The sequence below is a fragment of the Pithys albifrons genome, chromosome 22 (assembly GCF_047495875.1).
Source record: "Pithys albifrons albifrons isolate INPA30051 chromosome 22, PitAlb_v1, whole genome shotgun sequence".
Classification (NCBI taxonomy): domain Eukaryota; kingdom Metazoa; phylum Chordata; class Aves; order Passeriformes; family Thamnophilidae; genus Pithys; species Pithys albifrons.
Window position 1 is genome coordinate 8,961,741 of NC_092479.1, and position 26,307 is coordinate 8,988,047.

The 26,307-nt window shown below is 49.5% G+C and overlaps 2 protein-coding genes across 3 annotated transcripts; one reads left to right on the forward strand and one right to left on the reverse strand.

Moving 5' to 3' along the window:
* The first annotated feature begins 179 nt into the window (after positions 1-179).
* On the forward strand, positions 180-15,999 carry CLCN6 (chloride voltage-gated channel 6). 2 transcript variants are annotated; one of them, XM_071575758.1, is made up of 23 exons: positions 180-253; positions 969-1,028; positions 1,271-1,336; positions 1,886-1,951; positions 2,533-2,599; positions 3,003-3,109; positions 3,341-3,467; positions 4,052-4,119; positions 4,216-4,274; positions 4,924-5,056; positions 5,409-5,522; positions 5,756-5,922; positions 6,808-6,934; positions 7,065-7,191; positions 7,432-7,585; positions 7,678-7,837; positions 7,975-8,081; positions 8,659-8,845; positions 9,216-9,373; positions 10,149-10,305; positions 10,984-11,091; positions 11,507-11,632; positions 12,916-15,999. In XM_071575758.1, exons 1-23 carry the CDS (start codon positions 185-187, stop codon positions 12,994-12,996), a joined length of 2,595 nt encoding a protein of 864 aa, XP_071431859.1. In that variant the 5' UTR covers positions 180-184; the 3' UTR covers positions 12,997-15,999. The 2 variants fall into 2 exon arrangements, with proteins under 2 accessions (XP_071431859.1, XP_071431860.1); XM_071575759.1 differs by lacking the exons at positions 2,533-2,599; positions 3,003-3,109.
* Positions 16,000-20,165: 4,166 nt separating this feature from the next.
* On the reverse strand, positions 20,166-22,304 carry NPPA (natriuretic peptide A). The gene is made up of 3 exons (XM_071576022.1): positions 22,185-22,304; positions 20,384-20,669; positions 20,166-20,185 (listed from the first exon to the last, which is right to left on the reverse strand). Exons 1-3 carry the CDS (start codon positions 22,302-22,304, stop codon positions 20,166-20,168), a joined length of 426 nt encoding a protein of 141 aa, XP_071432123.1.
* Between the last annotated feature and the right edge of the window lie 4,003 nt (positions 22,305-26,307).

Sequence of the window (26,307 nt, forward strand, 5' to 3'; positions counted from 1 at the left end):
GGGCCGGGATGGGGCGGGCCGGGAGCGGGACCGGGCGGGGCCGGGCGGTGTTTCGGGCGCTGTCTGGGGCCGTGCCCGCCGCTGTTCGGGCCCGGAACTGGGCGGGGCTTCGGCCGCTGGGCGGGGCTCTGGGCGGGGCCTGCGCGCGCCGTGACGCGCGGGCGGGGCGGGCGCGGCGGCGAAGATGGCGCGGTGCGGGTGCGGGTTGTGCTGCTGCTGCGGAGAGCGGGAGAGCCGCACCCCCGAGGAGCTGGTACGGCCCCCGGCAGCCCCCCAGCAGCCCTCGGGCTGTGTGTGCCGCCGGAGATCCCCGCGCTGGATCTCGGCTCCGCCCGGCGCCGGCAGCGCCTGAGGGCGGGCGGCGGAGCGGCGGCAGCGGGGCCCGGCCCCTCAGGGCCCGGCGCCTCAGCCCGTGCTGGGTCCCTCATCGCGTGCTCGGCCCCTGACGGGTGCCCGGCCCCTCAGGAGTGCTCGGCCCTCAGGACTGCCCGGCCCCTCAGGGTGCCCGTCCACCGCCTCAGCCCCTTCCCGCCCGTTCGTTGCCGGGCCTGGCCCCTGCCCCTGCCCTCGCGCTGTGTCTGGGCCCTGGCGCCGCTTTGGCCGCCGCTCCCCTCGCTCGTGTGGGGCGGCCGCGCGGGCAGGGCCCTCTCCGGCCCCGGCACTGCTGAGCTCTGTCTCTGCGACCAGTCTCTGCCCCGCTGCTCTGGAGGGCACGGGCGTGAGGGGTAGCACTGGGCTGTGGGGAGCTCCCCTGCAGAAGGGGTGTGTTCTGGGACAAGTGCCAAGGGAAGAGCCCGCAGAGTTACCCTGAGGAAGTGAGTGGTGGTCTGGAAATCCACACTCTCAGTTCATAAGCAACAGTGGAACAGACCACCTGTAATTTTAGCTGTGCTGCCAGTGTTTGTGAGCACTGTACATGCATTCATCTCCCTCATGATTTTCCTGTCCCGCATTTGTTTGTTTTGCAGACAATTCTTGGAGAAACTCATGAAGAGGATGATGAGATCCTTCCTCGCAAAGACTACGAGGTGGGAAATTAACTGGCATCAGTTTCTGAAATTAATGTGAAAAGAACTGCAGACAGGTCTGGATGTTTGAGTTTGTGATGGGGCAGGTGCTCAAAATGCATCATTTGGCTGCATTGGCATCAGTGGAAATAGCAAGAGCTGCTGTGTTTCTTCTGTAATCTTTAACAAGGCCTTCTAGCCATGGGTTTTTTTGCCCAATCTGTTGCAGCTGGTTCTCTTAAATTGCCCTTTTGGCATTTCAGAGCTTGGATTATGATCGCTGTATCAATGACCCATACTTGGAAGTTTTGGAGGGCATGGACAATAAGGTAGGACCTCTGTCTTTTCTTTTTTCTAAGCTTGAGAGTTAAAACTGTGGAAAAGGCTCAGAGAACATGTGAATGCTCCATCATGGGAAGTGTTCAAAGCTTTGCTGGATGTGGCTTTGAGCAACCTGGTCTAGTGGAAGGTGTCTCTGCCCATGGCAAGTGGGTGGAACCAGATGAGCTTTAAGATCCCCTCCAACCCAAGTTGTTCAGTGATTCTAAAAATGCTCCCCTGCAGGAAGTTCTGTGGGCTTTTTCTTCTTTATTAAAGAAATTCTATGTCATCTCTTGCGTTCCCTACAAAAAGAATAAAGATCTGTGTGGAGATTACAGGTCTCAGCATCTGTTCTGATCCTCAGGTGTAAAGTGAGTGAGATGTTCAGTGCTTTCAGTTTCCCATTTTCAGTTTGCTGTTGTCACCATCTTCTCTTGGTTTATCCCTCTGGCTGTAATTGAGCTCTGGAGGCCCAAACCACCTTTTTCTAGTCCCCATTTTTGCCCTGCTTTGACTTGACTTTTTTTCCTTTTCTTTTTTGTCCTCTTCTGAAACAGAAAGCCCAGAGATACGAAGCAGTGAAGTGGGTGCTGGTTTTTGCTATTGGAGTCTGCACAGGACTGGTAAGGGCTGTGCTCTCTGGGGAATGAGGACTAAGCAGGGATGATTTAGAAGGCCAGGGCCAAGGAGTAAAGGGGAAACACTGTCTTTTGGGAATATAGCATGTTGTTGCTAGATGAGTTTCCAAGAAACCTTTTTTCTTTTAGAACTTGCTGTGCTTTCTTGGTAGGTATTCTGGCAAATGCTTTGATTCTGCATACAAGAAAACTTGTCCAAAGTGAGCACTTAATAGAAAGGGATGCCAGTTTATGGTTGAGCTGTATTGACAACTAGCTCAGATGACTGTATGCCTCAGTTAAACACCAGCTTTCTCCTGTACCCTGAAGGGTGCTGAGGGTGTTAAAAGCACTGCCAGATTAGTACTCTGAAATGCATCTCTTCAGGAGTAATTCTAGGCTGGATCTATCCCAGAGAGAGGGGGAGAACATCTGAGCTGCCAAACTTACTTCACTCACAATGATGCTTTTATGGCTTCTGTATCCTCTGTCCTCCCCTGTGTGATTCTTGTGTTAGGACTGACTAGAGGGTGGCCTTTGTCACCGTGGTCCTCCCTGCTGATGGCAGCCCTGCCTTCCTTCCCCAGGTGGGCCTGTTCGTGGATTTCTTCGTGCGGCTCTTCACGCAGCTCAAGTTGCGGGTGGTGCAAAGCTGTATCTTTTCCCTCGTGTGGGGCCCTGTTGGACTGGAGCGACCTTTTCCTCCCTGTTCCCCTGCTGTGCTCAGAACAGCTGACTCTCACACTTCTGCCCTCAGTCATGCTGTTCGTGATTAAGCAAGTTTGCAAGTTGCTTATATAATTTAGCCTTTGAAATCAAGAAGTGTTTGCAGTATCAGGTACATAAGCAGAGACTGAAAGAATAAGTGGTTTCCCTTCCTCATAACTCGTCTTTGAGCTCTGAAAAGGAAGCCTGGCTTCCTGCTGGGTTGTGTCAGCTGCTCAGGCTGGATTAGGGAGCACAGGCCTGGCTCCTGATGCTGGTGGGACACCCAGACATCACTGAGTGGTTGTGCTGGTGTGGGGAATGTTGTTGTTTTCCTTGACCGTCCCTGCAGCGGTGGAGGAATGCTCTGAGAAAGGCTGCCTTGCACTGTCCTTGCTGGAGCTGCTGGGGTTCAACCTGACCTTTGTTTTTCTTGCCAGTCTTCTGGTCCTGATCCAAGTAAGACTCCACTCCATTGCTGCTTCTTACACAGCGTTCCTGTCCTCTCACACAGGGCCTGGGTATGAAATACCTGTGTCAGCAGCACTTTCTGCCCCAAGACATTGAACTCACCTCACATGGCTAATTGATTAAGCTAAGCAGGGCCTCTTGGTCCCTTGCTCTCTGGTGAGATGTTGTTGATTAGGTGTGAACCCCGTGCATCTCAGAGTCAGTGTTTCTTTCCTGCAGCCTGTAGCAGCTGGGTCAGGGATTCCTGAAATCAAGTGCTACCTCAACGGGGTGAAGGTGCCAGGGGTGGTGCGGCTGCGGACGGTGGTGTGCAAGGCCCTGGGAGTGCTGTTCAGTGTGGCTGGAGGTGAGGAGGGGGCTGGTGTGTTGGCCTTCTTGGGGATGGAGTCACTGCAGGGGAAAAAATGCTGTCCCTGCTTGCACAGAGCACACAAGGCTTACCCTGCCTTTACAGAAAAACTGTTCTGGGGGGCTGGAGCAGAGTCATGAGCCCTGAATGCATTTGTAAAGCAGATAATAGACAGAAGGATCCAGACTATCAGGAGAACAGGTGTTTTTCTGAGTGGCCTTGTGAGACATGACACTGTCTAAGAGGGACACCTGAGAATTTTCCAGGGCATGTTGTCTGGAGCAGCCAGGAAGCAGCTGTGTTCTAGGCAGCAGAGCAGAATAACCTGGAGAGTTCAGGGTCCCTGTAATAGTTGCCTTTCAATGATTCCACCCACCTGGAGTGCAAAGGCTGTGCAAGTCTTCACAAATACTTAGGGGGTTGAGTGGGCAGGGGGTCAGGACCTCTCTGTGAGGAGCTGCAGACTTGGCACAGGAACCTGTGCCATGGCATGGGAGTGGGAGCTGATCTCTTCTGGTGGTGTCAGCAAGTGAGGGTGGTAATGGGGGAAAAGTGTTGCCTCATCAGTCGTGTTTTTCCAGGTCTTTTTGTCGGGAAGGAGGGTCCGATGATTCACAGTGGTGCTGTTGTGGGTGCAGGCTTGCCACAGGTTAGTGCTGGCCTGGGTCACTGTCCTGGTCACGCCACTGCTTTGTAAGAGTAAGTTCCCATCTCCTGTGTTTCTAAATCTTTACTTTGTTTGTAGTTCCAGAGCATCTCTTTGAGGAAGATCCAGTTTAACTTTCCCTATTTCCGCAGTGACAGGTACTGTACCCAGGATGTGGAGGAGGGGAGAGGAGGATGAGAGAGCAGCCTTTCCTGGGAGAAGGGTGGTGGGCTGGGCTGATACAGGCAGTTGTTTTACAGTTTCTCTCCAGTGTCCTGCAGTTTTATTCTGCAGCAAGACAACACCAGGACGTGACCTTTCTGCTGCTCTGGTCTCCATGTTCATAGTTATTCCTTTATACTACTCAGGAAATCTCTACCCATTTGAAACATTTAATCTGGATGGTTAAATGGCTTCATTGTTGGGAACAAGCTCAGTTACTCATCCCCTATGGCCAGGATAAATGACAGAGAAGGCTGATTCACCTGAACATGAACAAGTTCCTGCCCTTTCCTCTCTGGAATTCTTTCAAGTGATGCTGGAGTCCCACAGTTTGGGATGTTCCTCATGTGTGGGGGCAGCTCTGTAGTGCCAGAATTTGCTCTGTGTTGGTGCCCTTCAGAAAGAGCATGGTGCTGCAACACCTTAATGAATGAGTGTGTGTGCCATGGCCAGCACTTCTCCCACCTGTCACTCCTGTATCCCTGGCATCTATCCATAAATGGGAATGGTCTCTTACGTTGCAGAACCTAAGCATCCCAAGAGCTCTGGTTTGCTAAACTGAGATAGTTTTGCTCTTCATTTCAGGGATAAAAGGGATTTTGTCTCTGCTGGAGCAGCTGCAGGGGTTGCAGCTGCCTTTGGAGCCCCAATTGGAGGCACTCTTTTTAGCTTGGAAGAAGGTTCCTCTTTCTGGAACCAGGGACTTACATGGAAAGTGGTGAGTGATGACTCTGTGTGTCTCTTCCTTGGGAGGGCTTGTCCATAAGGGCATTCAGATTATCCTGAGTTCTCCTGAGCTTTCGTGGCAAGAGGGAGAGTGCCTGCTCCATCAGTGCTCCAGAACTAGTGCAGATCCAGAGCAGAGCAGAGTCTGGTACTATTTGGAACAGTGAGACAACTTTAGGCCAGCAGATTTTGTGTACCTGGGAGAAAGGGCTTTTGTGCCTGGGCTCTTTGCACTCTGATCCCTTCCCCAGTTCCCTTCCCCAGGTGTAAATCTTAAGGAAAAGCAGTGACAATCTTAATTTGGAACCTTTGCTTCTTCCTTTCCCTCCCCTCTACCTGCACAGCTTTTCTGTTCCATGGCTGCCACCTTCACCCTGAATTTTTTCCGTTCTGGAATTCAATTTGGAAGTTGGGGGTCGTTCCAGCTCCCTGGGCTGCTGAACTTTGGGGAGTTTAAGGTAAGATGTAGTGTTGTTATTTCTGTTGTTTTGTTTCTGTTAGTTTGGGTTCTTTTGATACATGCTTGTATTTCTGTGCAGGACAACTGGTATTTAGCAGCAGTGCATTGATATCCTCAGACAGAATTGTTCCCCTTTGGTCACAGCTGCTCAAAATCTGCTGTGCAGGCAGAGTGTTGGTGGGAAATTGCAGCAACTACTGTAAGCATTTTTTTGTGCTTCCCTGCACATAGTGCTCTGAGTCTGATAAGAAGTGCCACCTCTGGACAGCTGTGGACCTGGGCTTCTTCATTCTAATGGGGATTGTAGGAGGCCTTCTCGGAGCCACCTTCAACTGCCTGAACAGGAGGCTGGCCCGGTACCGCATGCGGAACGTGCATCCCAAGCCAAAGCTGGTCAGGTACTTGTGCTCTCTGGGTTGGTGCAGGGATCTCTGAACCGTGTTCAGTGTCCCACAGCAAAAGCATCAGTGCAGAACACCCAGGATTGGAACAAATCCCAGACCTGTTATTATTAGAAGTCGCAGAATGAAGTCTCCATAAAACTTGGAAGTGAACACCAGAAACCAGATGTTACAGTCCCTGTGCATTTTTGTAGTTCCTCTGGTGGTGCAGACAGAGCTGCAACCCCTGTTACAGGGCAATGAAGGGAGCTCTCTGTAATAAAGACTGAACAAATCAGACCTCTGTCTCCATGCAGGATTTTTTTGTCTTGTCCAAACAGATGTGAAAGGAATAACTGATCTCACTTTTTTTATTATCTTTATTAATGAAATCCACAACTGAGCTAATATCTGCTATTTAGAGAGGGGATTGCCATGTTGTTCTGAAATAGCTGTTTGTTTGTTCTGGGCAATTCCTAAATAAGAAACTTAGGTTTAAAAACAGAAAGAAGTGTATTTCAGCAACTAGAAAAGAATAGAGATTGAGAGTATGCATCACCCTGTCCAGTCGTGTCTATCCTTTCACCCTGTAAGGATGTAGAGAACATTGTTTCCATGTGAACAGCCTCATCACCAAACCCTTCCCTGGGGCTTTTTATGTGTGACTGCTCTGTGTTCTCTGGGCAGAAATAGCTCCTTTTTGGGGCAAGCAATTAAGAAGGGGAGTTAAGGCAATCCCTGGGAGCCAAGTCATAATTCAGCTTGACTTGCAGTGTCTCCTGTTCTGATGCTCAGCTGTGGTGACTGCTGCTTTTTGCAGCCTTGTCAAAGTCATATATGGAGCTGGGACTGGGTTGCAATGCTAAGTGTGGCTCCAGTGTATGTTTCTGTTTTGTCTTTCAGAGTCTTGGAGAGCCTGCTGGTGTCACTGACCACCACTGTTGTGGTCTTTGTAGCCTCCATGGTTCTGGGAGAATGCAGGCAGATGTCTTCCACTAGTCACAGTGGCAACGACACCCTGAGCCTGCAGGTGAGGGGTCTTGTGTGAAGATTGCATTTCCAAAGTGTGGCTGTACAGAAGGGTTACTCCCAGTCTGCCCAGAGGCCAATGTAGGAGACAGTGGCTTTTAACTCTTCTTGTCTTGTGTGTCCTGCATTAGGATATGTCAGAGGATATAAATTCAAGCACCAAAACGTTTTTCTGCCCAAATGACACCTACAATGACATGGCCACACTGTTCTTCAACCCTCAGGAGTCAGCTATCCTGCAGCTCTTCCACCAGGATGGTGAGTAGTAAGGAGACAGTGCCCCCATCCTGTGCTTCATGGCTTTAGTACAACAGGTGAAAGCCTCCTTCATGGGAAGAAAGACCTGCTTTTCCTCTCTTTTCACTTCCTCATTTGTCTGCCTGTGTGTTTGGACTGGAACGCTCAGTAGCTGTTGTGAGATGAGCCTGCTGTGGGTGGATGGTGCAAGGCGTCTGACAGACCCGTGCCCCTTTAGTCATGATTCTTCTTGTGTTGCAGGTACTTTCAGCCCAGTCACCCTGTCCCTGTTCTTCCTTCTCTATTTCTTACTCTCCTGCTGGACATACGGCATCTCTGTGCCCAGTGGTCTGTTTGTGCCGTCACTGCTTTGCGGGGCTGCCTTCGGACGCCTGGTCGCCAACCTCCTCAAAAGGTGCCTGGAGTGTGTGTGTGCGGGATGTGCTGCAGGTGCACCCCGAGCTCCCAGCAGGGTTTCTGACCCGTGGGCTCTGTGCTCTGCCCCAGTTACATTGGCCTGGATCACATCTACTCGGGGACCTTCGCGCTGGTCGGGGCCGCGGCGTTCCTGGGGGGAGTGGTGCGCATGACCATCAGCCTGACCGTCATCCTCATCGAGTCCACCAACGAGATCACCTACGGGCTCCCCATAATGATCACCCTCATGGTGAGTGCAGGGCCCCAGCTCTGCCTTCCTGCAGCCTGCCTGAGCATCACCTGGCCCTCAATCTCTGCTCCTTCTGGGGCTGTGACAAGCCAAGGACTCTGGTACTGGGAGCAATAAGGCTTCTGTTTGCTCTGCAGGTAGCCAAGTGGACAGGAGACTTTTTCAACAAAGGCATCTATGACATTCACGTGAACTTGCGAGGAGTGCCTCTTCTGGAGTGGGAAACAGAGGTGGAAATGGATAAGTAAGGCTACTCTTGGCAGGGCTGTGGGTTAGAGCTCAGGAAGGCTTTAGTGCAGGGGATGATGCTTCATCTCCTAGGAACCTGGCTGCTCTGAGGAGCAGCTGTGAGGGCTGCTGTGCAGGGAATTGGGAGTGGTTCATCAGGAAAGAGATGCTGAAGCCTTTTCTGGGGAGGGGTGGATGAGTGGAGATCTGATGGGTAGATTTGTGAGGTTCAGTAAGAACTCTGCAAAAACATTGCACTGGACTTTGCTTCTTGTAGAATTTCATCACCTTCCCACCTGTCCTCTGTTTCCAGTAGTGTTTAAACACTTTCTGTATTATAAGTGAACATTTCCCCTTTCCTATAGTGTGTCATTGATACAACGTTCTGTTAAAGAAAAAATTAAAAAAATTGATTGTGCCATCACCACTGACACCACAGTGAAGGTCAGCAACGGGTACAAGTAGCTGGGAGAACTCCCCTGCAGCAGACTCCAGGATCTCCTTTTGGGACTGGCTTGTTCCCTTGTTTGTCCATCCCCAGCCTTCTGTCACTGATGTGGTGCCTGCAGCAATCTTGGGTTCTGTTTCTTCAGGCTGCGAGCCAGTGACATCATGGAGCCCAACCTGACCTACGTGTACCCACACACCCGGATCCAGTCCCTGGTGAGCATCCTGCGCACCACGGTCCATCACGCCTTCCCCGTGGTCACCGAGAACCGCGGCAACGAGAGGGAGTTCATGAAGGGCAACCAGCTCATCAGTAACAACATCAAGTTCAAGGTAAAAAGTTGCTTGTTGAAGAGTAAGGAGCTTTGTTCTGCAGACAGAAGGGTCTTGCTTTACTTATCTGGGCTGTTGTGCAGAATTTGGGTCAGAGATAAGCACTTACTGCAATACAGAATTTTTAAGAACTCAATTTCACCCCATTCTTTGGGTCATGGTAAAGGCAGAAGAGTGGGCTGTGTTCCTAAGAGGACAAAGGCATGGAAAAAGTTTGAATTTGGCACCAAAGTGTAGACTGTTGGCTATTCCTACAAGTCCTGCAGCAGCACTGGTTCAGGAACATCTTACCTGGTGTCATAAAGCTGTGATCACTTTTGGATAACTTAACTTGGTTACTGAGTGTCTGAAGAGTGTTTGTTGCACCCAGAAATCCAGCATCCTCACCCGAGCCGGGGAGCAGCGCCGGCGCAGCCAGTCCATGAAGTCCTACCCTTCGAGTGAGCTGCGCAACATGTGTGACGAGCACATAGCCACAGAGGAGCCTCCCGAAAAGGAGGATCTGCTGCAGCAGATGCTGGAGAGAAGGTGAGATCCTGGAATGTTGACACATGTTCTTACAGTGCCTGTCATTCCATGAGCCAGAGGAAACAGTGCTGGTACAAGTTTTACAAGTGCCTTGTCAGGTCTCCGCAGCCTGTGCTGGGGCTCACACCTGTGACCGAGCCCCAGGCTAATAGCTTATGTCCAGCTGTTAAATTGCCTTCAAACACCTATCCAGAAATATTTCCTGGAGAGGATGGAGTACCTGGGGAGGTCTCTCCTCTCTAGGAATCGATGTCCTCTTGTCTGCAAATACCTGAGGGCTCTGCAAAGCTCACCTTTCCCAAGTAATGACCTGGTGCCATATACTGGTGTCACTTTTCTGGTAACTGGGCTGTCACCAGGCTTGTGTTGGAGTTCCTTCCAAGCAGAAGCCCAGTCTAGTGAATAATTTTCTAAGTTAGTGATTGTGACTATCATGAGTGGCATCCTGACCCTGACATTTTGCCAGATGCTTCAGCTTTTAGTAGATTCTGAATAATTTGGCAATGAAAATTGCTTTAGTAGCAAGTGATTGGAAATCAAGAGTTAGGAGACTCTTTGTTCTGCTGTTGTTGTCATACTCTGACTACATAATGGCTCTTGACCCCTCTCTGCTGCTTTGCTTTGTGTGGAGTAAGGACTTTCTTGCTCCTATCAAAAGTCCCTGAAATGTTGAGGCACAAGGCTGCAGATGGCTGGAATAGCTGCTGGTTTGGAAGCAGGGCTCTGTGGCTCTCCTTAAGTTCATACAACTTACATGGTGTTAAATCCATCACAGATACACTCCCTACCCCAACCTGTACCCTGACCAGTCTCCCAGTGAGGAGTGGACCATGGAGGAACGATTCAGACCCTTAACCTTCCATGGGCTGATCCTGCGCTCGCAGCTGGTCACCCTCCTGGACAGGGGGGTCTGCTACTCTGAGAGCCAGTCAGTGAGTACTCCAGGGCAGACATCCCTGCCCTCTCAGCTGGGGAGGGTGGGAACAGTATTCGTGTGCTGCCAAAGAGAATGTACCTATTTTTACACTTCAAGGAAAGCATGTGTGTTTGAAAAGCTGGAGGCAGGTACTGTGAATTCTCCCTTGCAGCTCTTAGAATAAAGGGAATTGAATTTCTGTTCAAGTATCCCCAGGAAAAGATGACAGCTGTTAAAAAAACATACCATCAGACCCGTTTGTTGCATTAAAGATGCCATGCTATCAGAACTGGAGAATGGGGGGCAGATATTAAATACAAATAGAGCACTCAGCAGTGTATACTGTGTGTTTTACTGCTGTGTGCCAAGGTCTTCCCAGAGGAGTGTCAGCTATGGCACAGATCAGTGTGAGCTGAGACACTCAGTTCCCACAAGATTGATTCCCTGCTGCCCTCCAGTGTCGAGTGTAGGTCTGTCACAGGCTGGGGAGCTGATCTCTTCTCTGGCAGCTAAAGGCCTGTGTAGGTTTGGGTTTGCACTGAGAGGTGCTAACAGTACCTCTGCAAAGGTGGCTGTGTGGGTGTGAGGGGAGAAGGAGATGTGGGGGGTACCATTTGCTGTGCTGCTTGCAGCAGCTGTGCTGTCTGGGTCGGTGGCACCCTGGGCATTTCAGTGGGGTTTGTTTCCACTGCAGAGTGCGAGTCAGCCCCGTCTGTCCCACGCAGAGATGTCAGAGGATTACCCTCGTTACCCAGATATCCATGACCTGGACCTCACACTGCTGAACCCTCGCATGATAGTGGTAAGAGGTGCACTGCAGTGTGACAGTAGCCCCTGATTTGTATTTATGACTGTCCCAAACCTTTAAAAAACACTGAGAGTGTGTTGAACTCCACCCTTGGGTGCAGTGACCAACATCCTGTGCTCCTCATGCACTCAGCCCTCTCTGTGTATGGAGATCAGGCCTCATACCTGCTGTGAGGTAACAGCTTCCACAGGTGCTTTACCTCCAGAATAAGATGTTACTTGTCCAGTTTAACTTCCTTCCAAACCAAAGCAAAATATTTTTGTATTTGTGCAGAAACAGAAGATGTTCATGGTCCAGCATCCTGGCCAGAGATCAGTGCAGTGGAGGACTTCTAGGAATTGCTTGTTGGTGGTTCTCAGAGATAGTAAAAATGCCTCTTGTAAATAACATGATTGTTTTTCTTCCTTAGGATGTCACCCCATACATGAACCCATCACCCTTTACTGTCTCTCCAAATACTCATGTGTCACAAGTCTTCAACCTGTTCAGGACGATGGGCCTGCGGCATTTGCCGGTTGTGAACGCGGTTGGAGAGGTGAGTCCTTATCTCTGCCTTGGTTTAGCTGAGCAAGGAAGCCTCTGTGTTTGTGTAATGTTTTCTGCCTTTGGGACAACTAAGATCTCTAATGTGAAGCAAATGCTTTAAAGAAGTCAGAATGTGATCTTAGGGCCCTGAAGTGTTGATTCCTGTGACTTTGTATCCCAGCCTGCCTCTCCCTTACCTGTAAAGGACAGGACATGCAACTCCTGTCTCAGATCTGCAGCATGTGGAAGCTCTTACACTGTATCTGTTGAGAAGCCTTGAGCTCATCAAAAGCCACTAACTTGTCTTCCTTTTTGACAGCTTTATTCAAGGCCAAGAGCAAAATTTCCTATGTGTTGTGGCAGGAGGTTTTTCTGCAGGAAGGGAACTTGCATTCTGTTTCTATTCACAGGAGCAGCAAAGTCAAGGAGTGTTTGAGTGGTTTGTGCTTGTCTCTGCCATCTACAGTCAGTAGATGTCAGCAGCCTCCTATAAGGGTAGTGAGAAACTGCTTCCCTTAAGCCTGAACTGGGCTGTGTGAGGCAGCACTGCTTTGTTTGCCTCTTGGGGCTCCCCATTGCTACTCTGCAGAGCCTGTGAGTTGGACAAGAGATGGTGGCTTGTTCCATTTAGCACAAGAAGCTTTTGCAGTACTTGAGGACAGGCTAGTTCTGAATTCTTTCCATGTGTAAAATCAGTGAGTGTTTCCTCAGCTGAAATGTGTGGTTTGACTGCTTCTGCAGCAGTCTGGGAGAGGATCCCTTGTGTCACCTGCCACTGTGCAGCCACCACTGTGCAGTCTCAACCATTTCTCTGTTTTGGCCTTCAGAACTTCCTGGAATGTGTGTGAAAGGAGCTATCTGCAGTCATGTCATGTGGGATACCAGAGGTGTCTTGAATGAAGCCATAAAGGACAGCTTTGTTATTTCCAATTGCAGTTTCCACTTTCCAGAGGATTTAGTTATGTCCTTCTCCTGTCTGACATGAACAGGACTTCCCTTCTCAGGCAGGAATAATCACTGCTGTGTGCAGACATGACAGCAATGGTTAAGCTGTCTCTTTGGGTGTAGTTAAAACAGTGTCTTGCCTGGAGGTAAGTGCTGTGAGAGGGACAGGGACGTTGTTTCTATGAGATTTGAACCTTAACCCACCCTAACTCAGCATTGCTTGAGAACTGCTTGCAGGTTTCCTGTCTGGGGGTTGGAGAGGATGGATGACAGCTCTGCCAAGCAGACCTCTCAGTGGCACATCTGACACTGACTTGTATCTCTTTTCCTCTTTTCTTTCTCTTTAAGATTGTTGGGATAATCACTAGGCACAACCTGACCCATGAATTCCTGCAGGCAAGACTGAGGCAGCACTATCAGACCATTTGATGCCCCTGCCCCACTGCTGGTGTGGTCTCCTCCCTCTCCAAGCCTGCACACGCGCTCGCATCCTGCTTGGACCCCTCAAGGCCCAAGACTTGCCGTTCGGCTTCTCACGTGCATACCAAGCCTGGGGAACTGGAAAACATCTTGCTAGCCAGAGAATTAGAGGAGCTGCCTGAGCCCAGGGCTGTTGATTGGTCTCAGGCACTTGGTTTGACCACTCTTTATCCAGGTGTTTTCTTTCCCTGTCCTCCAGTTATCTCCTTCCATCAGATGTCCTGACACTGTGTGTTCTGCTGTTTTGGTTTGGGGTGTTTTTAAGGGTTGGAAGGAAGAACCATCAAGCTCCACTGTGTCCTATGCAGAGAACTGCAGCATCTTTCCCTTCCTCCTGTATAACTCCCTTTTCCTCTTCCTCCCTTGTTCCTGCAACTGTTGCCTTACCTGTGTGAGAAGGGGGTTGCTGTCAAGGCTGAGAGAAGATACTGAAGTTTGCAGGTATCAAATAGCTGCTCTGGAGGATGGCTTTTCTCAAAAGCAGTATTAAAAAATTTCAGCTGTTTGGACATATACCTCTCTTTGCAAGTGCTCCCAATTGCCCATGTTTTGACACTGGCTTCATTTTCTCCTAATTTCTCTCCTTCTTTCTTTGGGGAAATGTCCCTGCTGTGATGTTTTTGACAGAGATGACTTTTGGGAAGAATTGGAAGTTCAAAATGGTTTGGGTTTGTAAATATTTAATAATTTGCAAAACATTTCAGAGAAGGGAGATCTCTCTTAGCTGGTGCTATGATCTCCCTGTCAGAGACTCTTCTAAGGCACTTTGTGGCACTCCACTTTGTCACTGACACCCTTGCATTTCTTGGGCATTTGTAGACACTTTGTCCTTGTCCTGGTCGAACAGTGAGAGCCTGGCACACATTTCCAGCTGGAGTTGGAGACCAGGGAACCCCACGTCCTCAGAGCATGGAGCAGTGTTGCTTTCAGGAGGCAGACAGAGCTGATGGTCTCTGGGCTTGGCTGCATTACCTGTGTGTCAGGAGAGGAGCTGCTGCAGCTTCAGGCTGCCATACAGGAGGGGTACCTGGTGCTGGTGGCTGAGGCAGGATCTGCTGCAGATGATCAGTGGGGCTGTCTGTGCTCTGAAAATGCTTGGGATAATGTTTGCAGCTGCAGCAATCTGCACTAGAAGCCAGTTGCAGCCAGTTCAGTGCTTTAGCAGGTACCATCCTGGCCAGCACCTGTATTGTTCAGCAGGCACCTGCCCTTCTGAGTTCTGTGTGTAGATAACCCTCAGTGGGAAGCCAGCCTTGTGCCTCCAGGGGCTGAGAGCTGATAGCCTTGATAAAGCACAGAGCATTCCCTCAGCCAGGAGACTGAGTCAAGGAACATGGGAAATGTATCCCAGAAAAGCTCCTAGACAGCCTCTGAGCCCTCCAGTTAACCTGTTGTCTGCCATAAGGAGCTGGCTGGGTGGGAGCTGGGACAGAAGGGAGTCAGACATTGTTGATTTTCTGTATTTCTGTATTTTCTTAGAGCATAGGAATTGGCATCAGCTACTACTCTTGAATTGCAAGTTCTTTCCCTGTAAGTAGAGTGAGGATGTTTGTTTTCTGGATAGTCTCTGCAGATGATGTCTAAAATACTTGTATCCCTTGAGCTCTGGTCTTACACTGAGCTGTCCCAAGACACTTCCAGCACCCTTTTGCCCTCTCTGAAGCTGGACTGTGGGTTTGAAATGTGCTTCCATTAACCTTCCTTTCCTTCAGAGGATTTGTGCTCCTGGGCATCTGTTCTTGTGGGATTTCAGGTCATTCTGGTGTGGAGTTAGTCCTGTCTGTTAGAGCACCTGGCACTAATGCCCTGTGTCTCTCCATGGCAAATGTTTCCCCTCTTGCTCATTCTGAGTGAGTGTAAGGTTCCCTCTCTTCCTGCACATGAATAGGGCTCTTCAGATTGTTTGCCCTAAGCTGGTGCTGCTTTATTTCTGCACACAAACTACAGGATATTTTCCTGCAGGATGTCTTGTCAGCACTACTGAGGCTGGAGTTGGGCAGTCCAGACCAGGCAGGCTGGAGAAACTTGTCAGGGTTTTTCTGAGCACCAGCTGCTTCCCCATGAGAAGGCCACTTGCTTCCAGCTTGCTGTCAGCTCTGTCTGCTCTGCCTGGGCATCTTACTCAAATATTTTAGGTGGAAAACACACCCTTTGTTTCTTTCAGTACAGAAATTTTAAATGCGGCTGGTGGGTGACCCTGTCAGCTGCTCTAAAGGGAATTCTCAGTGTGCAGTTCCTGTTCTGTGCCTGCACTGACGGAATTACAAGTTCACCTGACATGTCAAATGCAGCATTTCCCTTCTGCTGAGAGCTGGTGCCAAGGGGCTTGTGTTGAATCAGTTCTCACACTTTGGTCACTTAATTCCTTTCTTACAACACACTAACTGCTTCTCTTCTGGCTCTGGTTGCTTAGTGATTTACCAAGACACTAAAATAGGTGCCTGTAAACTTTTACTGAGAGCAACTAATGGAATAATAACCCAGAACTGGATTAGTTCTGATGGCAAGGTTAGGGGGTTAGTCTGGGGCCTTCTCCCCTGCCTCGAGGTCTCCTGTGCAGTGTTAATTACACAGTTTTGAATTGTTAATTACTGTGAGCCATTCCAGTGGTAGCAACTTACTGTTCCATTTGGGTTTTTTTGCACTGTTTTTTGTTATGAAACGATGTAAGCTAATTCCATGGTGTATATAAATTGTATTTTTTTTAAATTTGTAAGAATATATTTTTATTTGAACTATGGCACTTGGGAAGTAATTCACGTAACCATAACATGTCTGAGAGTAAAATGTTTGTGTGTCTCCTTCAGCACCTTCAAGGCCTTTTGATGTTTCTAGTATTGTTTTATTTTTGCTCTTTTGATGTTTCTAGTATTGTTTTATTTTTGCTCTTTTGATGTTTCTAGTATTGTTTTATTTTTGTCCTTATGATAATAAAACTAGTAGAACATGCCAGCATAAGAGAATGATTTGAGGTAGCTGAGTAGTTGCTGTTTATGAGCTGTCTGGATCTGAGTTTGTGCAGAAGGTGCTCTGGGGGTGGGCAGAGAGGACTGAGTGTGATCCTTCAGGTTGTGACCACTCTAGACCCCTGTTCTCCCCCAACAGCTGTTTCAAAGGAGGGAATTTCCAGGGTTTGATAAGGAGCTGAATTTTGGACCCTGTGCTGTTTTCCTTACCTGAGAACTCACCTTCCCAGTAAGTAATGAGAGAGACTGTGGCACCCCTTGTTTGACAGGTGGCTTCTCCAGGACATGCATTCCCATCCAGGTGTGGATCCTGCAGCACACACGGGAAGGAGCAGAGGAAGCTGCCCTGAGCTCTGGCTGTGATGTGTGTGAGGAGAGAGAAGCTGCTCTTCTTGTCCAGGGTGCTGAAGTGCTTTGCAGCAGTGGGTGGGACACCCTCGGCCTCCTCTGCAGCCACTGTTTGTCCAAATGCAGTGTGGGGAAAGGCTTTTTGGTAGCTGGAATGAGACATCAAGGAGTTCCACTGTCTGAGAAGGAAAGGGAATCAGTCTGTGAGGTCTGGGTGTTGAGATCATTGTTTAAAAGTGGGCAGGATGTCCCTTCTCCAGGCAGTTCCAGAACTGCAGGAATAAAGGCACGAGTCGCTGTATGGGCTGTGTGTGGTTTGACACACATCTTAGTGATTCCTTGAGCCTTTTGGAGCAGCCACTGCACCCCATGTATACCAGTTTCAATAGATGAGCATAGGAAACAACACTGTGTTGAAAACTTAAGACAGGGCAACCTTGAGACCCTTGCTGGCTCCACCAGCAGCTCCTTGATCCTTATACTAGGGAATATCTCTTGGGATGGTCGAATTTACACACTGATTTTATCTTTCCTTTGGTCCCTCCCAATTCCCAGAATATCAGGCCTGACTCCAGCTGCCTTCCCAGCACCTTCTGTTTTCTTAAAACTTCCCCTGCTCCCAAGTCTGGATTGTGCTGGATTTCCCAGAGAGCAGTCAGGAGCTGGTGAGGGAGGGGGAAGGTCTTACAAATCATCCATCCTTTCCACATAACAGTGTGGGCCACACTTAGCAAGCAGATGTCAATCAGCAAAGGCCTTTGGGGCCCAAGATTCAGGGGAAGTAAATCAAGCAGGCTGGCTGTGGCCAGACTGGGCTGTGCACTGGCACAGCTCCACGTCTCCTGCAGCAGAGCAGAGCGTGTGCCCTGTGCTGCACATACCATTTCCTAGAGAAACAAAGCAGGGCTGGCAGCTCCTCTTGGCATTCTTCCCTGCAGACTTGGATTTCAGTGAAGCATTTAATCTAGTGGAGAACTGGAAAGGGATAGTGCAAAGGGCAAAGAAACCATCGTGTTTAATTTGCAAATAAAGCCCATGCCAAGCAAACCCTTTTCCAAAGATGGCTTGTGCCTTACAGAGTGCATGGAGCATGCTGGTGGGATTGCTGAGGCTCAGAGTTCAGAGGAAAGGAAGCTGCTGAATTATGCACTGCCAGTCAGAGGTGCTGCCAGAGACTGTTGGGAAGTGGGAATGAAGTGTGGCATGGCAGGAGGTGACAAATGTCATCAGAGCTGGGTGTGGGGTGTGAGCCTGGTCCTTCTCTGATCCCACTGGGGTATTTCTTCATTTGCACCGTGGCTGTTCCCAAGATGTTCCCTGCTCTCTCTGCTCCAGCCCTCACTGCAGCAGTGGGAGCTTTGCCTGACCCTGGGGCTGATGCTCTGCCTGCAGAGCTGCTCAAGAGCTCAGAGCTGCTGAGTTCTCCCATTCAGCTTTTCCCCGTGCCTGTTCTGTGTGCAGCCCTGCTCTGACCTGGCTGTGAGATTTTCCTGAGGCAGCTTTACAGCTCAGTGTGTTTATGGAGGAGTAGCAGTAAAAATCCAGTCAGAGGTGCTTTTTTCCTCGATTGCTTACCCTCAGTGAGGTTCTTGCAGACCGCAGGGCCCATTAACATACTGTGTGCCAGCCAATACAGACTCGTTCCACCAGGAACTGGCTTGCTGTTAATACTGGACCCACCTGGCTTTGGGTTAGGCAGCATCGACTCTTCTTGCCATTTTTAGCACATTCCACTGAACTAATTAGTGTTTTGTGCCCTGAGGGGCTGACAGGGAGGGACAATTTAGAGTGTCTGCAAGTTTTGCTTGAGTAGGTAAAATTCAGCTCCAGCAAGAGCTGTTACTGTTAGAGTGAGTGGATTGGTTTTACTTCCCTTTATAGCAGCACATGGGAAGTCAGGCTGTTGCCCATTGCTGGTGTGGAGGGATCCCCCTGTGTGCTCCTGTCGAGCTGCAGGAGCCAGCTGTGTTTGGAAAGCCTGTTTGGGAAGACAAAGCCTCGTTGTCCCCACAAAGGCTCCCCAAAGGGTGACTTCACACCCCCCTGATCTGTGAAACCCCCTCCCAGTAAATGCAAAGTCACTGCAGCTTTGACTGCAGAGATGCCTCATGGAAGCATCTGTCACTGTCTCATGGAAGCATCTGGGAATTTGTTCTCCTGGCAGGGAAATCTGTGGACACTGTTGCACAGAATGTTTTATCTGTAGCTGGTGCTGCTGGAAGGAGAGACTCTGACGTGTGATTTTTATCACACTGGCTGTGGTTTCCTTTTGGAGTGGAGCAAAATGACTCCCTCACATGACACTTCTGCTCTTCTTCCCTGGGGAAGAATCCCAAGGCCCCTCTCAGAGGCCATGTCAGCAATGCAGAGAGGGACTGGAGAGTGGCTGGTCAGGAACGTGTGTGACATGAGCCCTGTTGAAGGGTGCAGCAGCCTGAGCTGTGACAGGAGTGGTGTGTGTTGAGTTCCCTTTCCCTGTGGGCCCTTTGTCAGCAGCTGCCCCAGCTCTGAACACCTCCCTCCCCACAGCCTGTCCTGACCTGCTGGTGGCCTCTCTCCCTGGGCATTTGCACAAGCAAAGTCAGAGTGGGACTGTTCCAGCTGAGTCTGTCCTGCTGCTGCCTCCTCAGGCCCTGAACAAGCCTCCCAGTGTGCTCCAGTACCTGGGAACAAGACTGGCAATGGACTGAGGTTCTGGGAATGAGGCTCCTGGGGGCTCAAAATAGCCCAGTTCCCAGCAGTGTGTGCAGTCACAGGACAGTGTGTTGGGCTGGGCCCAGTGCCATGCTGGGAGCCCGAGCTCTTTGGTCCCTGGGATGGTGCTCAGTGTGGTCTGGGCAGTATTGCCCTACGTGGTGGGAGGGGGGGAATATGTCCTGGGTCAAATTCAACTCCTGAGTGTGAAATCTCACTACAAAGGTTAAATAAACCTTAATGAGCCTTGCAGTGTTCCCATCAGCCATGTTAGAGCAGCTTGGTGAGGGTCCCAGAAGGTGGGAAATGTTCTGTACAAGCTGCTTTGTGGCTGGAGTGATCCCACCTGCCCTCTCAGGAGGAACATTCCAGGATTGAAGCCTGCTGGGAATTGGCATCTCAGCCACGTGCAGAGTGAGACAAGACACAGTTAATGATGTATCTTTGTGCTGATGCTTGTAACCTTTATTTGGCCAGTGCTAGAAAGCAAATACAATGAATTCCCTTTCCTCCCTCTGGTTATCTTGAAACTTGTGGAGTATTATGATTTTTCTTCTTTCTTTCCATGTAAATTTTGCCTGCATGGGGGATTTGTGGTAGTTCCTGTGACTGAATAATCTAAAGCAGCAAAAGGACTCTCTTGTTACTGAAACCCTGTCTATATATGTTGGTCTTTCAATGCTGAAAAGCTTTTTTTTTCATGATAATCTGTTAGAATTTCTTAGTGCAGAGGAGAAAACTCCAGTGAAAAACTCATTGTAGTTTCTACCAAGTTCATACTTTCTCTGTCTTGTGTAAAGTCCAGCCATGTGGGTACCAGAATACCAGTAAAACTTAGGAATTTGACTTAGGAAAATACAAGAAAATTTAATGCAACAGACAGGAGAGAGATCCAGCATAGATGTCTAATGTGTTAGTTTTATTTAAAGATGGTCTCTTGGTGCTAGATTAAGAAATGTTCTTTAAAAAAAATCAAATAAATAAATAAATAAATAAATAGAAATAGGAGTAACTTTCTGTTGAGGAGCTTAGAAAGCATCTGGCTTTCATCCTGGGAGGAACAGGCACTGTAAAGCATCCTTCAGTCAGAGCAGGGAGGTGGGAGGTTTCCTAATAATTCCTCCGGGAACCTGCAAACCAAACATGAGGTAAATGTTACTGGAATCTGTTTCTGTCCCAGTATGTGCAGCCACTGTCAACAGAGCTTTTGAAAACCCAACACTAGCTTCAATACTGGGCTGAAATTACCTCCCTTCTCCAACTGTCTCCCCCAAGCCTGGCAGGAGGAGCTGCTGCTCCCCTGCCCCGCGCACAGACAGTGCACTCACCATTGCAGCCCAGCCCGCTGAGGGAGCCGATCCGGTCGATCCTCCTCCCGAAGCAGCCGGAGCCTCTCGTCATCCTGGGCACCTGCAGCCCCCTCAGTCTCTTGAGGGAGGGGTCCCTGTAGGCCACAGGGCTGCGGGGTGCCAGTCTGGGTTCAGCCTTCTGGTCCTCACTGTTGTCACCAAGTTCTGGCAGGACTTCCTCCTGGGCCTTGGGTTCTTGCAGGTCAGGGTTGGACTCCAGGGCTTCAATCATTGCAAACTTATCCTCCAACCTCTCCAGCAGAGCCTGTGAGAGAAGGATTAGCTTCATGAAACTCCTAATTTTGTGCTCATGTGCTAACTCTTCCAGTTATCCCATTCTGCATTCATCAGCAGACCCATAGCCAGCCCTAGGGAGACTGTCAGGTTGGATCCCAGGGTTGTTTGTGCTCCTTGAGCCCTGTCCTCTGCACTAAATGCCTTTTCACAGCAATCCCATCTATGGGAAGACACAGCTATGAGCTGAATGATGCTGCTTGACACCAAGTATGTCTTACAGGCAAGGGTAGGAGAGCTCTTGGCAGAGAAAAACACCCAAGGTCTGAGTTGCACAGGGAGATACCACCCAGCCAGCAGTGGGACACAGAAGAGCTCTGGGTCCATAGTGCATTCCCACATTGTCAGCAGTTGTTGCTTTGTCTCCCCTGGCTATTTCAGTGGTCATCACTTGCAGAAGTTTTTGGTGTTTTCACTGATCTCTGCCCCAGGGGTTACAGGATTGCTGCCCCTTAAAGTAACTGAAAATACTTGTGTGCTGAATTAATGCCTGCTGTGTGAGTGCTTCCTGGGTACCATTCTCTGTAATTTGTAAAGCTTTGTGTGGCAGGAATCAGGTAACCTTCTCAAGGGCAGCTCATCCAATTAGAGGATTCTAACTGTCCTTCTCTGGAAGTGGGACAGAGAGGACTGAGCCTCATGACTTGCCTGACAGTGAATGTTTGGAAGCCACTCTTCTTGGCTCCTGGAAACAGCCCAGGACATGGGGTGGTTTTAGCTACAGCTGACCCTGTCCCAATATCTCAGGGAGTTTGTTCTCAGGGCCTGAGAACAGCTTTGAGAAGCTGGTCAGTGGTATCAGGCCAAGGAAAGATTTGAGCTTTCAAATTTCATCTTCCATGACTGACTCTTAAGCTTGTATTGTGCTGCAGCAGTGGATGTTCTCTGCCATTCAGTAAAGGTTGCACTTGGTAATTTCATAGCTCTGGAGGCTTTCCTGGGTGAGCCACACTAAATGATTATATTATTGCTCTGGCAACATTTCTAAAAGTTTGTCTTTGAGTGCTTCACTTTATCTCTTCCTCCTCTCCTGCCCTTATGCAAATCCCTCAAATTCACAAAGCCAGAGCCCTTTGGCTGCCCTGCTTTGCTGTTCTGCCATCCAGTGGGATACACAGGAGCCCACCTCAAAGTTTCCTATTTACTCTTATAGAGCTACTCTGGTTGTACTTTGCCCTCTCTGGAGCTTTGCTCTCAGGAGAATGGATCTTTAAGAGGAAAGGAACTAAAAACCTAAAGCAGAATTCCCAGAACATGACAATTGGAATTCCCAGGAGCTGCCCAGGAGCCCAAGTGAGCCCAGCACAGGGGGACATTGTCCTGCAGAGCTTCTGGAGCCCCTGTGAAGAGCTGAGGCTTTGCCCCCCAGTGTGTGATGGCCAAGGTGGCCACTGCTGTCTGACCGTGCAAAAGGAAGGCAAAGCACCACCTCACACTCTGCTAAGCACCCCCAAAGTTTAAGCTTGCAAAAAGAGAGAGTCCTCACCTCCATGCTGGCCAGTTCTTTGGCAGGGCTGAGGCTGTAGATGGGGTTGGCTCTGCTGGACTGGAGCTGGATGAGCAGTAGCAAGAGGAAGCCATAGAAAAGGGAGCCTTTAGTGTCCATGGCACTGAGTCTGTTGGGAACAGAGAAGTTCAAGTTGCTTCTTCTGAGATGTCCCTCAGGTCTCTCTCCTTCCTGTCCTGTCCTCTCTCTTCCAAAGCTTGTCTTTTATACTCTTTGGGTGTGATCTCTGCTTCCTGCGTTATCAGGGCCTTTATCCTGGGCACATTCCAGTCCCACTGCAGGCATGCAGCTCTGTCAAGGGAAGATTCCCTTTATTAGCTGTCATTAGGCAGCTGCTGAGGAATGTATGTCACAAGTCAGTGATTTCATGTCACTCCCCCTCCTCTTGATACCAGCACTGTGATTACACACTCCAGTGGGGAATTCTTAGCAATTTTCCTTCAAGAGACCCCTATGGTCAGATTGACAGGGATGGGAAACGATCCCTAAACTGCTCTGAACCCCTCTCAGGTAGAAGAGTTCCATAGAGAAATTACCTTTTACGAGGAAAACAGGAGGCTTTTCAGGTGAGCATTTGGTGAAGGTAAAGGCTGAAGATAAATCTGCTTTTAGGACATCCAAAGTATCGTGCACACTTTCCTTCTGTCTATGGAATATGTGCGGCCACTGCATGTCCCGGAGTGTGCTGAAAGTCCCACATGTGGGCCAGCTTCTCCTTTCCCATTGCTGTTGAGGTGCCAGCCCCGTTGAGACTCTGTATTTGTGTGTTCCCAGCAGCAGCAGCCCCTCGAGCTGCCCCTCAGCACAGAGTGTGGGACAGCGAGTGCTCCGGCCCCGCGGCGGCTCCGGCCCCGCCGAACACGGCCCTGCCCCACAGCACAGCCCGTGAGTAAGGGGGGCTCTGTCAGCAGTGCTGGGGAGGCTTGACCCCACAGCAGTAAAACTGAATGGCCAGATTCAGGAATAATCTCCTTGTACCCTCATAAAAGAGAGAAACTTGCTCAAAGAGAAGTTCAGGTACTCAGCTTTCGTTGTTGTTCACAAAGGTATCAGAGTCTGTCCCCACAGAACGGGTGAATTTGTGTGTGTGTGTTTTGGAGGGGGGTAAAAGGAAATATTTAGCTTAATATATTAAAAACAAAAAAAATTTATGTATTTTAGTGGTGAAGTTTTTTAAATGAGCTTAAAAACTGCCTATTCTTAAATGAAATACAAGTTTGCTGCAAATCCCTCTTCCATTGCTGTCTTTTTGCATAAAGTGCAACTAAAAATTAGTGATTTTTTTGCATAAGTGCAAGGGTTGTAAATTGTGAGGCATGTTGTTTTTCCCACATTTTCCTAATGTTTCTTGTTATTCTAAATCAAAACAAGAATTAATGTCTATAAGTTGTTGACTTTCCATGTGAATATAGATCTTGAAAGGATCTCCTGAGCACAGTTACTACACAATAATATAATGATAAAATATTTCTCATGTCTTAAATGTTTTAACATGGTGTTTGTGTACAAACATGTGCACATACTGTTCACATGATCAGCTACCAAAATTACACTGGAAAGGACGTTCCCAAGGTTGTGAAGTCATGCTCAAATGCTGCTTTGTCCTAATATAGTCTGAATTCAGCCCAACTCTGGGGGTGTTCTGATAAAGTCCTTTACTATAACAGCTCTCTCTTTTTCCTCAGTGCTTTTGTTTTTCAGGACATGGAGGAAATGCTCAGGTTTCTTTATTACCCCAACACGTTCTTATTTTGTGCCATTAAGAACTTAGATCCTGATAGCTTCTTTTTTTTTAATTAACACTCCATGCTGCAGTGTCTGTATAATTCATTAATTAGTGACAATCACTGTCTTCCTGCTGCTCTTGGTGTGTGTGTTTACACCGAGGTGTAACTTTGTTTTGTAAACTGCAAAAGTGTGAGGAGTAAACCAAAATTATTCATTAACATTGAGTGTAAAATTGAAGATAATTAAGATCTGTTATTGTTGGGTTTTTTTCTTTCCTTTCACACACCAACACACCCCCCACACTAAATATTCTCTAGTGCTGTCTCTGCACAGAAACTTTCTGTTGTTTGCTCTGAGTTTTGCTTTGTGTCTGGTTTTTTACCTTTCTTTACTGGTTTGTTCCTTTTTCACCTTCTTTGTTCCACAGCAGATAAAGAAGATGTAGCAGCTTGACTTCAGCCTTGATAACACCTCTCTAAGACAGGGAGACTGTTCTATGTTCCATGTACTGTGTAGGGAGCTGCGGAGAGGGGATAAAACGGCTGCCCGTGACTGCAGCTGTTGTGTTGTCACAGCCAAATTCTGCCCTCTGTTACCGAAGCCTGGCAGAGCCCGGCACAGCCCGGTAGAACCTGTCAGAACCCAGCCTGGCACAGCCCGGCAAGAACCCAGCCCAGCAGAGCCCGGCAGAACCTGGCAGAGCCCAGTACAGCCCGTCAAGAACCCAGCCCAGCAGAGCCCGGCAGAACCTGGCAGAGCCCAGTACAGCCCGGCAAGAACCCAGCCCAGCAGAGCCCGGCAGAACCTGGCAGAGCCCAGTACAGCCCGTCAAGAACCCAGCCCAGCAGAGCCCGGCAGAACCTGGCAGAGCCCAGTACAGCCCGTCAAGAACCCAGCCCAGCAGAGCCCGGCAGAACCTGGCAGAGCCCAGCCCAGCCCGGCCCAGCAGAGCCCGGCGGTGCCGGCGCTCGGCCTGCGGGCACTGGCGTCTGTCCCGGGTGCTGAAGCCCTCCCAGCGCCTCGTCCGCAGCCAAATCTTTTGTAAAGCGGTGGAGCCCCTCTGTCCTCAGCGGCCCCCTCCGTGCCGGGCCGCCGTGCCAAGCCGAGCCCATGGCACAGGGACCCCGCCTGGCATCAGCCCCGAGCTCCGTTCGCTGCCGGCGGAGCCATCGGGAAAGGCGTCCCCGCTCCCGGCGCGGCCCCAGCGCTGGCAGCGCCTCCGCCGAGTGCCGGGTCACAGGAGAGAATCACAGCCAAGGCTTGAAGCAAGTTCACTAAATTGTGCAGAATAGTTTATTTCCTGTGCCACAACGAGACTTGTTTAGTTGCACATTTAGCACACAAACAGTACAAGTGTGGGGGGGTTGTAGCTACATTCAGACAGATGTTCACAGCTGATCACTCTGATACGAACAGGCAAAGAAAGGTGTGCTCTGTTGGCCACGTAATTCAGGGGAGAGGTGGGTGCAGTTTGCTCAGTACATGGTGAAGTAGATAGTGGAGCCAATGCAACAAATAGCTGAATATCTCACTGAAGAGCAGGAGGTCCTCTGAAATCTCAGTCTGTCCTGTCAGGAAACCAGAGGAATAAATAAAAGAAAGAGGAATGTACAGAATTTCACACAAGGAAATTAACTGACTTCTCACTGTTGTAGGGCCAGGATGAGCCCCACTGTTCTGCTGAGTGTCTTTGGATTGAAACAAGTGTCCCTGGGGAGCTGGTGCAAAACCCCTGAACTGGTTGCTGGGACAGGAAGAAATTCCTGTAGCTGATGTGCAGGAAGGAGTGAAAGAAGGTAAGAGAGGTGTGGCAGAGATTTTAAGTATATATCTGATGATAGTGAATTCTGAGGAGGGTAAAATAATAAGCTGTGTTTGTGATAGGAGGGTAGAAGTTACTTTAAGGCCCCATTTCCTCAAAGTTGAATTAACTCTGCTCTTCTGCATATTTATGCAAGTCACACACAAACACACAGACCACCTGCCTCTGGCTTTCCCTTACCATGGTGCAGAGTCAGCATCCCAGGCCACTCAGTGACCCAATTCTGTCCAGCCTGACACCAAAGCAGCCCCTGGAGAGGCCCTTTTTGCTCCTGCCTCGGTATCTGCGGGACAAACTCAGGAGGTCACTGAGGAATCTCTGGATGGCACTGGGCACACTCTGGGGCTGCTCCCTCGTGCTCTGGGGCCACTGCAGGTCCGAGTCTGGCTGGTCAAGGACACCTTCTGGCATCAGGTCCTCTTGCTCAGGATACTTCTCTTCTGAGAGCAGGGGATGCTCCAGCTCCTCATCCAACAGTTCAGAGAGACTCTGGAGAAAGGGAAGGGTAGAAGGTGGAGAGGGAGGGGAAGGAGGAGTTCTGGAAACTCTCAA

Excerpts from the sequence above, each read along its gene's own strand:
- NPPA (XM_071576022.1), bottom strand. The coding sequence starts at position 22,304 with ATGGACACTAAAGGCTCCCTTTTCTATGGCTTCCTCTTGCTACTGCTC. Across the intron at positions 20,670-22,184 it reads AAGAACTGGCCAGCATGGAG|GCTCTGCTGGAGAGGTTGGA; the intron begins GTGAGGACTCTC and ends CTTCTCTCACAG. Across the intron at positions 20,186-20,383 it reads CAGCGGGCTGGGCTGCAATG|GTTCCCGGAGGAATTATTAG; the intron begins GTGAGTGCACTG and ends TTTGGTTTGCAG.
- CLCN6 (XM_071575758.1), top strand. The coding sequence starts at position 185 with ATGGCGCGGTGCGGGTGCGGGTTGTGCTGCTGCTGCGGAGAGCGGGAG. Across the intron at positions 4,120-4,215 it reads TGGGTGCAGGCTTGCCACAG|TTCCAGAGCATCTCTTTGAG; the intron begins GTTAGTGCTGGC and ends CTTTGTTTGTAG. Across the intron at positions 5,057-5,408 it reads AGGGACTTACATGGAAAGTG|CTTTTCTGTTCCATGGCTGC; the intron begins GTGAGTGATGAC and ends CTACCTGCACAG.